The 13,975-nt window shown below is 36.9% G+C and overlaps 1 protein-coding gene across 1 annotated transcript in view; it reads right to left on the bottom strand.

The window, feature by feature from the left end:
* Window positions 1-13,975, bottom strand: part of DMD (dystrophin) — a 1,466,768-nt gene that overhangs the window by 1,138,441 nt on the left and 314,352 nt on the right. The window contains exon 25 of the mRNA XM_065405744.1: window positions 11,499-11,660. Coding sequence (XP_065261816.1) covers window positions 11,499-11,660 — 162 coding nt within the window. The remainder of the gene's footprint in view (window positions 1-11,498; window positions 11,661-13,975) is intronic.

Below are 13,975 nucleotides of genomic sequence, written 5' to 3'. Positions count from 1 at the left end.
AACCAAATTAAGAGAGCCTTGCAATATTGATATCACAAGGTAGAGAATCAGTACAACAGCTGAAAATATGTAAAACTGCTCCTACTTTGAATTAGAGAAGGGAAAGTCAAGGGAATTCAATCTTTTTTTTTCCCCCATGCAAAAAGTCCCTGCAAAGCCATTGGCAATCCACAATGCTTCTACTACAACATTTAGCAAACAGAGAAGAGAACTGAGACACAAATTCTTGAACATGAGTAACAGAACCAGGAACTTTATAGTTTGATTAAATGTAACTACACAGAATGACAAGCAAATGTAACTGGAGCCCCTGACTGTAGTATTTATTGAATAAAGGAAAACTGTTTAGTTAGCAATGATTAATGTCTCAACAAAATAACAATAATGCAGCCTAATCTGGGGAAAAATAAGCCAAAACTCAGGTTGTTAATAGAAAGCAGAGGTTTTGACAAAAATAGTTCCATAAGGCTTGGTCTACACTAAACCCCCAAATCAAACTAAGGTACGCAACTTCAGCTACGTGAATAACGTAGCTGAAGTTCGAAGTACCTTAGTTCGAACTTACCTCGGTCCACACGCGGCAGGCAGGCTCCCCCGTCGACTCCGCGGTACTCCTCTCGTCTAGCTGGAGTACCGCAGTCGACGGCGATCACTTCCTGGTTCGACTTATCGCGTCTAGACAAGACGCGATAAGTCGAACCCAGAACTTCGATTGCCAGCCGCCGAACTAGCGGCTGGGTGTAGACATACCCCTCGTCTAGCTGGAGTACCGCAGTCGACGGCGAGCTGGTTCGACTTATCGCGTCCAGACAAGACGCGATAAGTCAAACCCAGAACTTCGATTGCCAGCCGCCGAACTAGCGGCTGGGTGTAGACATACCCTAAAGCACTTAATAGTAGACAACAAACTGATGTGAACTTTGCAAACAACAAACTGATGTGAACCATTGCAAAATAATGGCTTAAAAGACAATGTGATTGTGGGCTGCTTATGGTACTCAGACATGTATCATCATGAACAGCACTGAGAGACTGTGCCAACAATACAGCAAACAGTTCTGGTCACCTCAACACCGGAAAGATGCCAGAAAACTCTAAGAAGTTCTAATAAGGGCAACAAAAATGATTAAATGCCCAGGGAAATGAGGGTTGAAGAGGTTACTAGTGCCTCTGCAGTTCTCAAGGGCAGGGAATCCTTTGGCGACTTCAGAATTGGGGGAGGACCACTTGTGCCACTGGTAAGGGAGGTCACGCCTTGCCTCTGCTATTCCAGGTAGGGTCGTGCCGTGCCCTCCTTCCCCTCCCCCTCCCCCTCTTGCCATGTATTTACTTAATTTGGGATTTTACTTTACTGATTTATAGAAATCTAAGATGCAGGCAGAGATTACGTCACACTCAAAAGAGATTAGATGGCCACGGTCAAAATTAATAAGTGCTGAAAAGCAGGACAAATCCATAAGGAGTCAAATAAATGAGCTGTGTACTAATACATGCTGCTCTGGGACAGTGCAGATGTATGCCCTGACACCACTTGAATTTAGAATAAGCCACTAATAATTTAGGTTACTTTTCAAAATACGCATACTGTAATTCACAGGTGTGAATGATTTCCTGGCCTGAGTTTGAGCACTAACTTGCACAACAAATACAATAAACTTAATGAATCACAGTTCATTAAACACTGTGAACAGCAGAGGGATTCAGTTAAATTAAAAACTGTTGGAATCAATCTTTTTTTGTTTAATGTTTTGCTTAAAGCCCCTGGTAGAACAGCAACTTTGGGTTTTAAAATATTGCATTTACAAATTAAAAGCCTGATTCTGAAAATCTATCACCATAAAAAAGAAAGGAATTATCATGCCAAAATTTAAGGATAATTAAAAAAAAAAAAGAACCATCAGGTAACAGGAATAAATTGCTATGCAGGAGAACAAACTATAATACCCAATAGTTGCCAATAACTGAAAACTAGGCAACCGGCCATAGCAGCCGCAGTGCTGGTTCTGAGAAGGAGAGGCCAATGTGGCTTTCTTTCAACCACTCTTCTCCATTAGCAGTTCCAACAGAGAGTCCAATTGTGGCCTGCTGCATAATCATGCAATTTTCTGAACAGATTCGATCAGGACCTGCCAGAGAAAAGAGGCTATACAAGTCTATGGGCTCTGACACTGATGTTAGACTAATATGGTAAGATGTTAACATGACGCAGGAGTAATCATGCACTTTTGTTATTCCTTGGTTTTGTATGAACTAATTGAATATAAATGCTAATGTGTTAGATTAATTGCAAATGTAGTGAGCCTTTTGCATAATTTGAGCTCTGTTACCAAAATTATCAGTGAGAATACAGAGTTGTAGCTTTAACTGGGACTATTATTATTTTTAAAAACCTGGTGTACTCCAAAAATAAACAATACGTGCACAAGTGCACAGGTGGCAGAAGAAGGAGTTTCTGCAGGCAATATTTACTTTTTTATATGATTATGTGCATCTACTTGAATTGCAGCATGTAGTGTGCCAAGATTTCCTGGTGTTTTGGATTTTCGGATGTTAAAGGCCTGTAACTACCACTCAGTATGCATAAATCATTAGGCTTTCAAGGATTGTGCTCACTTTATCTTCTGGTTTATTTATTTCAAAGTAACAGTTTAGATTGCAATATTTAGCCATTCAATACAATAGTACTGATCTTGTGTAGTTCAGTTGCTACTTATCTAGATGCTCTATGTAGACCTGTGCTAATTAACAACAGAGCACTATAAGTAGTTAGGGTACTTCTCAAATGTAATATCCATGAAATTCCTTTTTGAAATTGAATTGAAGTCAGGAAGGAAACCAGAAAGAGAGAGCGAGAGACACACAAAAGGAGAGCCTCACAGAGAGTGTGACTAGTAGTAAAACAATACTGTTTACTGTGACACCCACAAAGGAACATGCTAATCATGACACCTATTTATTATTCAGCTATGGTATATATCACTATGGTAGTATAGAAATAATTTTACTTGAAAAATGTAGTAATTACATAGCAAAATAGCTAGCAATATCTGTTCTCTACAGCAGAATGCAAATTAATTTGTAATTATTGTTGGACCTACTATACGGTGATCTTTGGGAACATATGCAATAAACCTGATATAATTAAACCTGGACACATACTCTTATATAGATGCATAAATTTAGGGGCTTAGAACTGAATGTAAGTGCTTAAATAACCATTGTAGGTACCTAAGTGCTTATTAGGTGACTAAAGACACATCAAGACTCTAAATTTTAGGAACCCATTGTTTAAAATTTGGATCATGGAATTCACAATCACAAAACTAATTGGTTAACATCTGAATCTCATCTGACAGGGTATGTCATTTGTTTTCCTAGTCACTGAAGATTTACAAGAATTACATCTACAACATATGTATATGTTAATTTCAAATTTGGCCAACTGTGGAAATGCTCCTTCCTTTCTTCCCACACAATCTACTCCACTAAAGAGGTGAGTTATGGGATTCCTGGGATCATGGTAAACAGGAGAGCTCATTCAGTTCTCAGGACCATCCTTTCCTTCATCTGGGTATGCACAACCCATCAGAGAATGGAGGAAATCTGGTACAAGTCATTATACTATTGCAGAGTCCTAGGGACACTTTCTATTCCCCCAACCGCAAAAGATGGGGTTGGAAATGTTTAGACTACATTGCCATTTGCTTTTTCCATTTTCAGGTCTTTGCTCTATTAGCCAGGGAAAAACCAATAACTTGAGACTAAGTTCCCTGTAACAATTCTTCTGTGTAAAACTGAGAGCAAACAACTTGGGAATAACTTCCTTTGTTAGGACAGCATGTTCAGTAAGTCCGCTATCATTGCTCCCAAGGATGTGATTATCATGTATGGCAACTGGGCTGGGCAGAGTCTCAGATTCAATCTGCTCCTGGGATGAGGGCATTTACTGAACACCTAATTTAGTATTTCTCAACCACTAGGCACAGAGGTATTTATCAGTAGAAGGAAATAGTTTTTGTGGGTCCAGAATAGAGGAAACCTTTCTGAGCCAATGTGAGTTTGGCAGGCAACTGTTTTGCTAACATCTTTACAAATTATTTTACTTTACTACTAAAAAAAACCCTCCATTGGTGCACTATGTGTATGTGTAGACAGGTTTTTTTTAAAAGAGTGATTTAAATAGATCTTGAACGATTGTACCTTTAGTTGTCAGATGATAGTCCAATGTATAACCACTAGACCATGACAGCTTTGAGTCAACGGGAACATCCAACACTACTACTTTATTTGCAAACATCTTGTACTCTAGGTGTAAACTATAAGACTAGAATCAAAAATATAATTACAAAAAGTATGAAAATAGTTTGGATACCATATTTCATTCATCATAGGTGCACTTGTGCCTTTGCTATATGTGAAAGATATGACAATTTTCTGCAATATTCTTAAAAAAATTCATTGAAAAGTTTTTGTATTATTCTGGAATGGGATTGTATATAATCTCTCTAGGGGGAGATGTGATATGATGCCTGCGTTTTCAAAGGACTATACTGCAATTGTGTCAGACAAGAATGGACTGTTTGTGACAAAAAGTGTGAAGAAGATTCCTTGGGGAATAGCTAGGGAGAGGTTAATGTAAATGCCCCACCTCTGGTTATGTTAAACCCAGTCTTTTGAAGCTATACCCTGAAGAGAAGGTGATTATGTGTAGATTATCTGTTCTCATAGGTTGGAGATCAAAGACCCAACCTATATAAAGAAACAGGCTGATCTGTTCAGTTGGGATTCTGGTTCTGAATCTGAGACAGTTATGAACTTGTAACCATGGGAAAAAACAGATGTGGGTTTTGAAGGACTGACAACTATCAGAGCCAGGGCTGAAGTTGGGGTTACCTCTGGTAAGCTTTTTAGCATATGTGTAGTTTTTTGTGTGTGTAATGCTTTCATTTTAAGAATAAACATGTTTGCTTAGAAAGAGCTGTGTCACATAACTGCAGACAACTGCACTATTCATAGCCTCTGGACAGAAAGCAAAATGCAGAAGTTGACCTTTTAGACAGTCTGGCTTGCTGGGAACGTCACCGTGTAAATCAGGGAGCTGTGCAGCCTTAACACTCAGTCAGGAGGAAGATAGGCACAGGTCGCTGTCCAAGAGAGGTGATGATCGAGGAGCTGGGAGTCTAGAGTGAGTGCCCTTGGTTGACTATAAGGAGGGTATACGGGTGCAGTTACCCTGAACTGTGGTAACTATAAATTTAGATTTAAAAAAAAAATCCCCGTGGTTTAAGAGCTATTAAAGCAGGTGGAAAAGGTTTTTTTTTGTTTGTTTTTTTGTTTTTAGCCAGAGCCCAGAATTCCCTGCAGGACATGCTGAAATTTTGATTTTTTTCTCCATTCCAAATCAGAAAATATCAACATTTTAATATTTCTTGTGAAACTAAATTCCAAAATTATATGTTGGAAAAACTGAAAAGACCCTTCCTTTTGACTTTATCTAAAGTTTCCATTTCAAATTTATTGACTAGACTTAGGTTATATTGCATTCCATAATAATTTATAATAGACTATAAAAGTCTAAACATTTTGACCATTAAATTATAACATGACATAATAGAACAGTCAAAATGTTTTGACTATATTATTTTAAAATGAGCATTTAATAATTATTTTTAATTTGTATTATAAAATGAAAAAATGTGTGATTGGTTTTCTAATTTGTTATTAGTTATTTGTATTCTAACTGGTACTTGGTAATTACTATTTATATTGGAATAGGTTTGGTAGCTAGAACTTTGTTTGCTCACTGGTAATTGATATGCCAACTGGTTATTTGTAATTGATATTCTGATTGGCAACTGGGTTGTTAATTTCCTACTTTAATTAGTATAATGAAAATAATATAAACTAAAGTAAAATAAAAATATAAAATAAATACAATACAAATCAATATAAAATAAAATAATATAAATGAAAAAAATGACAACACTTCATGTCATAGTGTAATATTGGGGAATTGGCTAGTGGCAAGCTGGTCAGGTAGCCAGCCAGTGACAGGGGCAGCAGACAAGCAAGGTGGTCAGACAGCAGGCTAGCCTGCCTGCCTCGTTTCTGTTTAAAGTTTTGACAGAATTGACACCCCCGCCCCCACAGAATGTGTTGATGCTGTCAAATCAGCATTTTTGATGGAAAACTGTTCCATCACAGTTTTTTTTTTTTTTTTTTTTTTTAAACCAACTCTAATAAAAACAGATAGCAAGTAAGAAAGGCTAGCAGGCAACTTTCACTGTTTAAATGGATCTCTCCTTCCCAAACAGCAGTATATGATGGGATTGATCAAAGTTACTTACACCTTTTAATAGTAGCTGGCATGTTGAGTATTTTAGTTCTGAACCCTGTTTAATCATACTCTCTATACTTTCCAGTGTCTTTGCACTAAACTTCAGCATTAGTCATTAGACAACATAGCTAATTTCAAACTTGCAGTCACATCTATAAATCCAAGTGAAAGTGAGACTTTAGCAAAAGGTACTCCTCAAGGCCTACTCAAACATGAATGAATGAAGGCAGGTTCTGCCTGGCTTGGCTTGGCCGCTTCTATACTAAACTCTAAGCTAAACTTTTTCCTCCACAGACTGATCTAACAGCAGATTATACTCAATGCTTATAATTTATATACAAGTGGAAAGTTATGTAAATTACAAATAAAAAATGGAAATGCAACATAGCACATTTTCTACCCTTCTGCTTTTTGGGGGGCCAGTCCGATGATGACACACACTCCCACAGGAACTAAGGACCACCACTAATTCACCATCTTTCACTTCAAGTGCAAGGTGCACTTTTTCCATTGTACCTTCTCTAACATAAACATATATAGCAACATACGTATTAACCCCCCCTCCCAAATAAAACCCTATCAAAACAAAACACTACCTCACACAGACCTATACCTCTGTGAAGATGACAAAGAACAAACCACACATGACTGATGTCAGTCACATCGCTTAATGCACTACTGTAAGGCATACACATACTATGGTGATAAGGACAATATAAGAATCTATATAGAACAGAACAGAATTCTGAGCAGAAATTCAAATTGCTCAAATAAAATCTGAGCTTGGATTTCAGAATGATGCTTAGATCAGCTGCTCCCTTTTGAGTACTAATGTTCCATAGAGAACTCAGTGAAATAAGTCTCCATGTTTAGAACATGAAAAAAATATTAATGTCTTTAACATTATCAGCTGCGTACACCATTGTGAATTCTTTATCCTAAATCACTGACTCTGTAGTCAATGATGTGTGGCACGTTCCTCATTAAGTGAGATGTCATATAACTCAACAACTTTTGCTATTAAGGCATCACATTAGCATTGCTCCAGTACAAGGCACAAGGGTATTTTAACAACATATGAATAAGCATTCTCACTTAAGATGTAATCAGAAGTTTAATGCACACCAACATATAAGTATGATTACTTAAATATTACCCTTTCAGAATGTGAAGGGGCAATAGCGGAAAAGCAGTATATGATACTTATTGCCTCTCTTTCATTTACGAAGTAATTTCATGTAGGTCATTTGTCCTTAGCACTGCGTTTTAGACAAGTGCACAGGCAGAAAAAAGAGACACAAGCCTATTCCAAGATATTTGCAATGTTTAGAGGAGCCCAGGAAGATGCTTCTTTCACATATCATAAAAAGCCATACTGCTTTTTGAACTAAACAGAATATGTACTATGAAAAAAGCTAAGTATTTCTGCAATGCCATATCTTTAATTACCTGGAAAATTCTTTTAAATTTATTATAAACCAAAACTAAAGTTTTAGCATTAAAAAAACATGCAACCAATTAGTTAAAACAAAAACTTCAGTGGAACTATGAGCACAAACTTATGCAATAATGTAAGTTTTGGGGGATTGGGGCCTACACTATTGGACTTTAACAAGAAAAGTCCAAAGTAACAGCATAAACCAAGGAATTAAAAAACATGCTATAAGTGTTAGGGAACTGGTTTATATAATAAAAAATGCCAACTGAAAAAAACCTAGAAATTAGTCTGTAGCACATAAGTATTGTTTATTTCTTTCATAAGTAAGTAGACTGTTTATTATAGAATGAGTACTTTAAGTAGCACACACATTTTATATTCACAATAGATTTTTTTTTCTTTTTATAATAGCAAAACTTAAAAAACTCCATGTACTTCAACTAAAACATACAATGAAAGAGCATTTGTAAAAATAAGGGGTGAGAAAAATCCCATGGTAATGATTTTAATACTTGCATAACCTTTGTATATTCATGTAGATGAAAGAGAGGTCATTGTGGAATAGTGAGGTCAAGCATACACAGAAATGACTTCTTCATTAATATATTTTGTAAGATTTGTCTTATTTTATTCTCTTTCAACACACGGTTTTATCACTGTGCCTTACAGGGATCTGAACCCATTAATTTCTTTGAATGGCTGTGGTTAGGCTACTGTGTTTGAATACACTATCTTCAGTGGGAGGTGGAGAGAGACAGGCAGCAAGTGGTCTGTTACCCGACAATTGTTCTACAGCATTAAATTCTCAGTGCCACATGGTGGAGTAAGAAGCACATGGAATTTGTATTCAAAAGGTGATCCAAAGCAGGGCTCAAATAGCATATATTTAACACTGAAAACTCCCCTTTTCTTTTGCCATCTTTCTGCATGTATCAAAGTAATCACTTTAGTTTAAGGTTTCAGAGTAGCAGCCGTGTTAGTCTGTATCCGCAAAAATAACAGGAGTACTTGTGGCACCTTAGAGACTAACAAATTTATTAGAGCATAAGCTTTCGTGGGCTACATCCGAAGAAGTGGGTTGTAGCCCACGAAAGCTTATGCTCTAATAAATTTGTTAGTCTCTAAGGTGCCACAAGTACTCCTGTTACTTTAGTTTAACAAGAGGAGCTGCATTTCACTTCATTTTGTCTCTACTTTAGCCCTGGGTTTGAATTTGGGAACCAAACATTAAAAAGCCTTGACATCTTTCTGATTAAAATTCCTTCTATTTTTCTAGGAGTGCAACATACTTTACTGAAGAGTTTATTTTGTAGTCTCTGGGTTTGATTAACCATCACTAATTAATTATCCCCTTCCCTGGAAAAAGAAGGCCATTCACTCTAACGGAAAGGCAGGTAGCAGGACAGCCACTGCTTTGACATGGGAGTTCTATCATGAAGGAAAAGCTCTGATCTCTTTGTAGGAGGTGTGCCAGCAGGGGCTCCTCAGTAGATGAGCCAGTACCTTAGCCCTGCCATTCACTGGTGGGATGAATCAGGCTAATTTACCCATTTAAAAAGCATTGTACATTTTATTTTCCTATAAGGATTTTAAGGAACTTCAGACTGAGCTTCAGAGAACAGTAATATTTGAGTTCAATCTGTTCTGATGAGAACTTGGTTTCCTCAAAAGATTTTACCTGCATCTTAAAATAAAACTGTGAAGGGGAAAGAGTCAACAAATTCTGGGTTGTTTGATTTCACACCTATTATGATTAGGTGAATTCAGCATCAGACATGAGGCAATAAATCCATATGCAACACAAATTTTTTGGAGGAAAAAAAATGAGTTTGCCAATGTATCTGTGGATGTATCTGTGCCAGTTTCTAAAGGATGGATAAATTACAATTTCTTTTGATCAAAGCATATTTTTGAAAAGGTCCAGAAACAGCCATATCAAACAGACGGTACTGAATGTTTCCTAAACTGCTAATCTTTAGAGATATAGATTTAGAAGATGAAAATCATACCAATGCTCCCTTGACAAAGGCTCGGTTAAGCCCTGAGTTACCTAATAATACTCTATGTTGATCAAAGTTTTAGGAGGAGGAACAACAAATTTAAACGGGACAGTAGTGGGTAAATACTCTAGTTTAGGACTGAAATTTGATACATGAGGAGTAAATCATCTAAGCCTGACTCTACTCTTACACTGGTGTAAGATGGAAACAACTCAACCAGAGTCAGTAATTATAACAGTATAAAATTAGACTGAGGGCAGAATAAGGCCTGGTATAGTCTAAATATTTGGTTTTGGCTTTAAATATACATATTTTTGATGGATTTTTTAACTTTTTAAAATTATTTTTAATATAAAAGACACAGGGCCTGATTTCCAGAGTTGTGGTGGAACCGCAGCTCCCTTTGACTTCAGTGGGAGCTGTGGGAGCTCAGGACTTCTGAAATCAGGCCCACAATGTCTTTTGTCCATTTTTGTCTGTATCTGAGACCAACTCTTCAAGCTTCTCCCTGCCAAACATCTGTACTTAGGAATCACTATTTCTAACAGAAAATGCATTTGGCAGTAGCCTTACAAATCCTTACAATCCATACATACTTTTCCATATTATTTTCTCCTGATATTATCATACTTTTTATTAAATATCTACTGACCTGAAAAGCTATTTGATTTCCTATAGTACAATTTGAATACTTTGGTATTAGTAGTAGCGGGCTTTATTTCAACTTTGTTTTGTTTTGTTTTTAAACAGGGCTATGGATAAATGTTATAGTGAAAATAGTTGAAAAGTACAAACTGGTGTCAGATATGGTAAATGTGCTCTAGGTTCAAAGCCTGAACAAATAAGTTGTAGGAGAGGAAGGAAAGGATGATTTTCTTTTAAACTTAAGAACTAAAATGTAAGGATATTTATGTAAATCAAAGTAACAATTAACCACAGTACCTGTGATTAGATAATTCAGTAGCAATCCATATGCCATCTAATTGTCTTTACAAATAAACCAACTAAAAGTAGGAAGAAGATGATGAGTAAATTCTGGCATAAGAAAGATTGGATTTTAAAGAGCCACTTTGTTTTCCATTGCCATTTTAATGTTACTGCATAACCTTCCATGGCATTTAAGGTCCTTTAAATCATCTGGATAGGCACAGGTGAAAAAGTTTAAAGTATGATTATATTGGTACATAAACAACCCCCTTTAAATAAAAATAACGAGGAGTCCTTGTGGCATCTTAGAGACTAACAAATTTATTTGGGCATAAGCTTTCGTGGGCTACAACCCACTTCATCAGATACAGGGAGTGAAAAATGCAGTAAGACGACTATATATTATAGCACATGAAAAGATGGGAGTTGCCTTACCAAGTGGGGGGTCAGTGCTAAGGAGCCAATTCAATTAAGGTGGAAGTGGCCTATTCTCAACAGTTGACAAGAAGGGGTGAAAACCAAGGGAGGGAAAATTACTTTTGTAGTGCTAACGAGGCCAATGCAATCAAGGTGGCCCATTTCCAGCAATACTTCTATCTAAACTTTACTTGCTCTTTCAAATATAGTGTGTTATAAAAACCCGTTGCAAGTTCATCTTTTTAATTTAGAGCACTGCAAAAATTCTAAACCTCTTATTTTAAAAAAGAGAGACAGAAAGCCCACCACTCTTCAGTGATTCAGAAATCCAGTGTGATTAACAAATCAATTCAAGACCATTAACCCAAATGTAACTTACTTGTGCTTCCTGAGGGACTTGTGCAGCATCAACTCTCTCTGCAATGTAGGCTGTTAATTGTCTGTCAATGAAGGCAAGAGACTCTTGGATCAAGCGAAGGGTTTTGTCAATTTCCTGGGCAGACTGGATACTCTGTTCAAGAACCTTTTGTCTTCTCACAGCCTAAAGACAATAACAAATAAACACATACATAATTCATTGAAAATGTACAGTCACAATATTTTTTCTCATAAACATAGGCTGCAGTATAAATTAGTGCTCCTGACTCTTTCACAGCCACCTTTTTGTAAGATAAATTTCGCCTCTTTTTGCCACCCATTCAGCTCTTGTTAAAAGAATTTGCACAGAAAAACTCTAAGGTTTGAAGGACCCCTAAAAGCCAAAGCTAGAGTGAAGAGGAGACAGCAAAACTGTAAAATAAAACTATCCTCCCTGATGCAGTGTTCCACACAGAAGCCTGATGGGCCTCCTGATCTCATTATATAGTTCAAGAGATTTTGTTTACTCAGAATGGGGTTACTGTCATCACAATCCAATCCAAAATAATCCATTCCAGCAAGTGAGAGGAATAAAAGATCTCTCAAGAAGGAACTCTCACATGTGAAATATAAATAGTTTCCTGGAGTAGGGACTGAATGCTAACTCTGAAAGGAGGATTGAATCCTTGTCTTCATTTTTAAGGCCCTTCGTGGTCTATCCTCATCCTATATAATCTCTTCTACTCAGTAGAAATGCAAACCCTAGCTGGTTAATCATTGTCAAGTGTTTTGTAGGCATAAAGCCAAAAGTGGATTTTCAGGAAAGATTAAAGGACAGTAATGTAATAGCCCACGGGAATGCCTTCCAAGCATTAGGGGCAGCATGGGAGAACATATAATGATGCTTGTCAAATTCTGAGAAAAGCACTCTCCTTCAAATCTTCCCTTACAATCCATTTATGCCATTATGCCTACAAAACACTTGATAAACCAGCTGGTAAACGGTGACTGGTGCTTATTATACTGTTTGTAATTATCTCCCCATTACCTTGTGCTTCCCTCTATCTGTTTGTTATATCCACTTGTAGTCTCCCATATTGAACTTAGATTGTAAACTCTTCAAGACAAGGACCCCATCCCTTTGCTATATATTTCTTCAGTGCCTAGTACAATGAGGTCTAATCTTTTCCATGCCATGCTACAAATATGAGACAAACAACAATGTTCCCAGTCTTTGTTTGGGATCATCAGCTTTTCTGTAAGTCCAGCCATATTTCTACCCATAATATAGCAGTGACTAACTTTCCTTGTAAAGTATGAATTAAAGGGGAAGTAAGAGAGCATTGGCTGTGGACTATAGTGTTGTCTGGTCCTGGGATGTGGGTGTTCACACCAAACACAGATTTGTTTGCTGAACAAGGGATAGTTGCATTTTATTCTGACTCAATAGCTACCTTCAGTTTTTAGGACCCAATGTCTTTTGTCAAAAAGGTTTGAAATATCTATCAGACAATCAGCTAGTGTTTTGTGCGTCTCTGTGGTAATAATATATTCTAAGTGGAATGCTGGTCCTTTCAGGTCCTTACTTTTAGTCAATGAGATAGAATTATTATTCTGAACACCCTCATTGGCTGATGTTAATAGTGAAAGGATAGGGTTCCCTATCAGTATTTACTATTTTGGGTGTTTGTAAGATGCTTTGTACTATTTCTAAACAGCTTATTAGATAACAGCCCCATGGTTGCCAGTTCTAGGAATTTTCTGTGGAACAGAAAAGCTTTGCAGGTTGGATCAGTGTTAATGGAACCACCTGAGCTACTAAAGAAAGAACAGATTTAAAAATGTTATTAAAGCGAATGTTAAAAAGATGATATAGTGCACAGGTTAAGAGCAGAGTGTCTGTACATCTGGGTATCGTGCTTTGATTATCCATGATTACATCAGCAAACGAATCACTGAAGCAATGTTACTTCATAATGTACCACTAGATTTTGCTACTTTCATGATTTTTACTTTCATCTGCTTTGAGGTTTTAACTTTATCTCATATAGTCAATGTGAATATGCACATTTTCTGGAAAGAGAGATCAAATTCTTAGAAGCCTAATCTGTCTTTCATTAAAAAGGGTAAGTTCAGTTTTGAAAACTGTCAACATCTATCGTTTACGAAGACAGTGACTGAAATGAGGACCATAAAGTAATAGCTAAAAAAGCTAGGTGGCAGTGGTGTTTTTTTTTTTTTCCCCCTTGTGTGCACACATGTGAATAAGATTTCACTTCAGGTTTCAGATGCTAAAATAATAGCCATCATCCAAATTTGTTATGTACTGTACTTAGATTGTAAACATAGGGGGACAGAGGTGTTCTAATGGATTGTGTTTATACAACACGTAACAGAATGGGGTCCTGGACCATGACTGAGGCTCCTTGGCATTATACTACAGTAGAATTATTACTGGGAGTAAATTAACTGCAGTGAAATTTATTAACTATAACAATT

This window comes from Emys orbicularis, chromosome 1 (assembly GCF_028017835.1).
Source record: "Emys orbicularis isolate rEmyOrb1 chromosome 1, rEmyOrb1.hap1, whole genome shotgun sequence".
Lineage (NCBI taxonomy): Eukaryota > Metazoa > Chordata > Testudines > Emydidae > Emys > Emys orbicularis.
The sequence above is the reverse complement of the archived record's forward strand: the minus strand, read 5'-3'. Positions and strand labels throughout refer to the sequence as shown.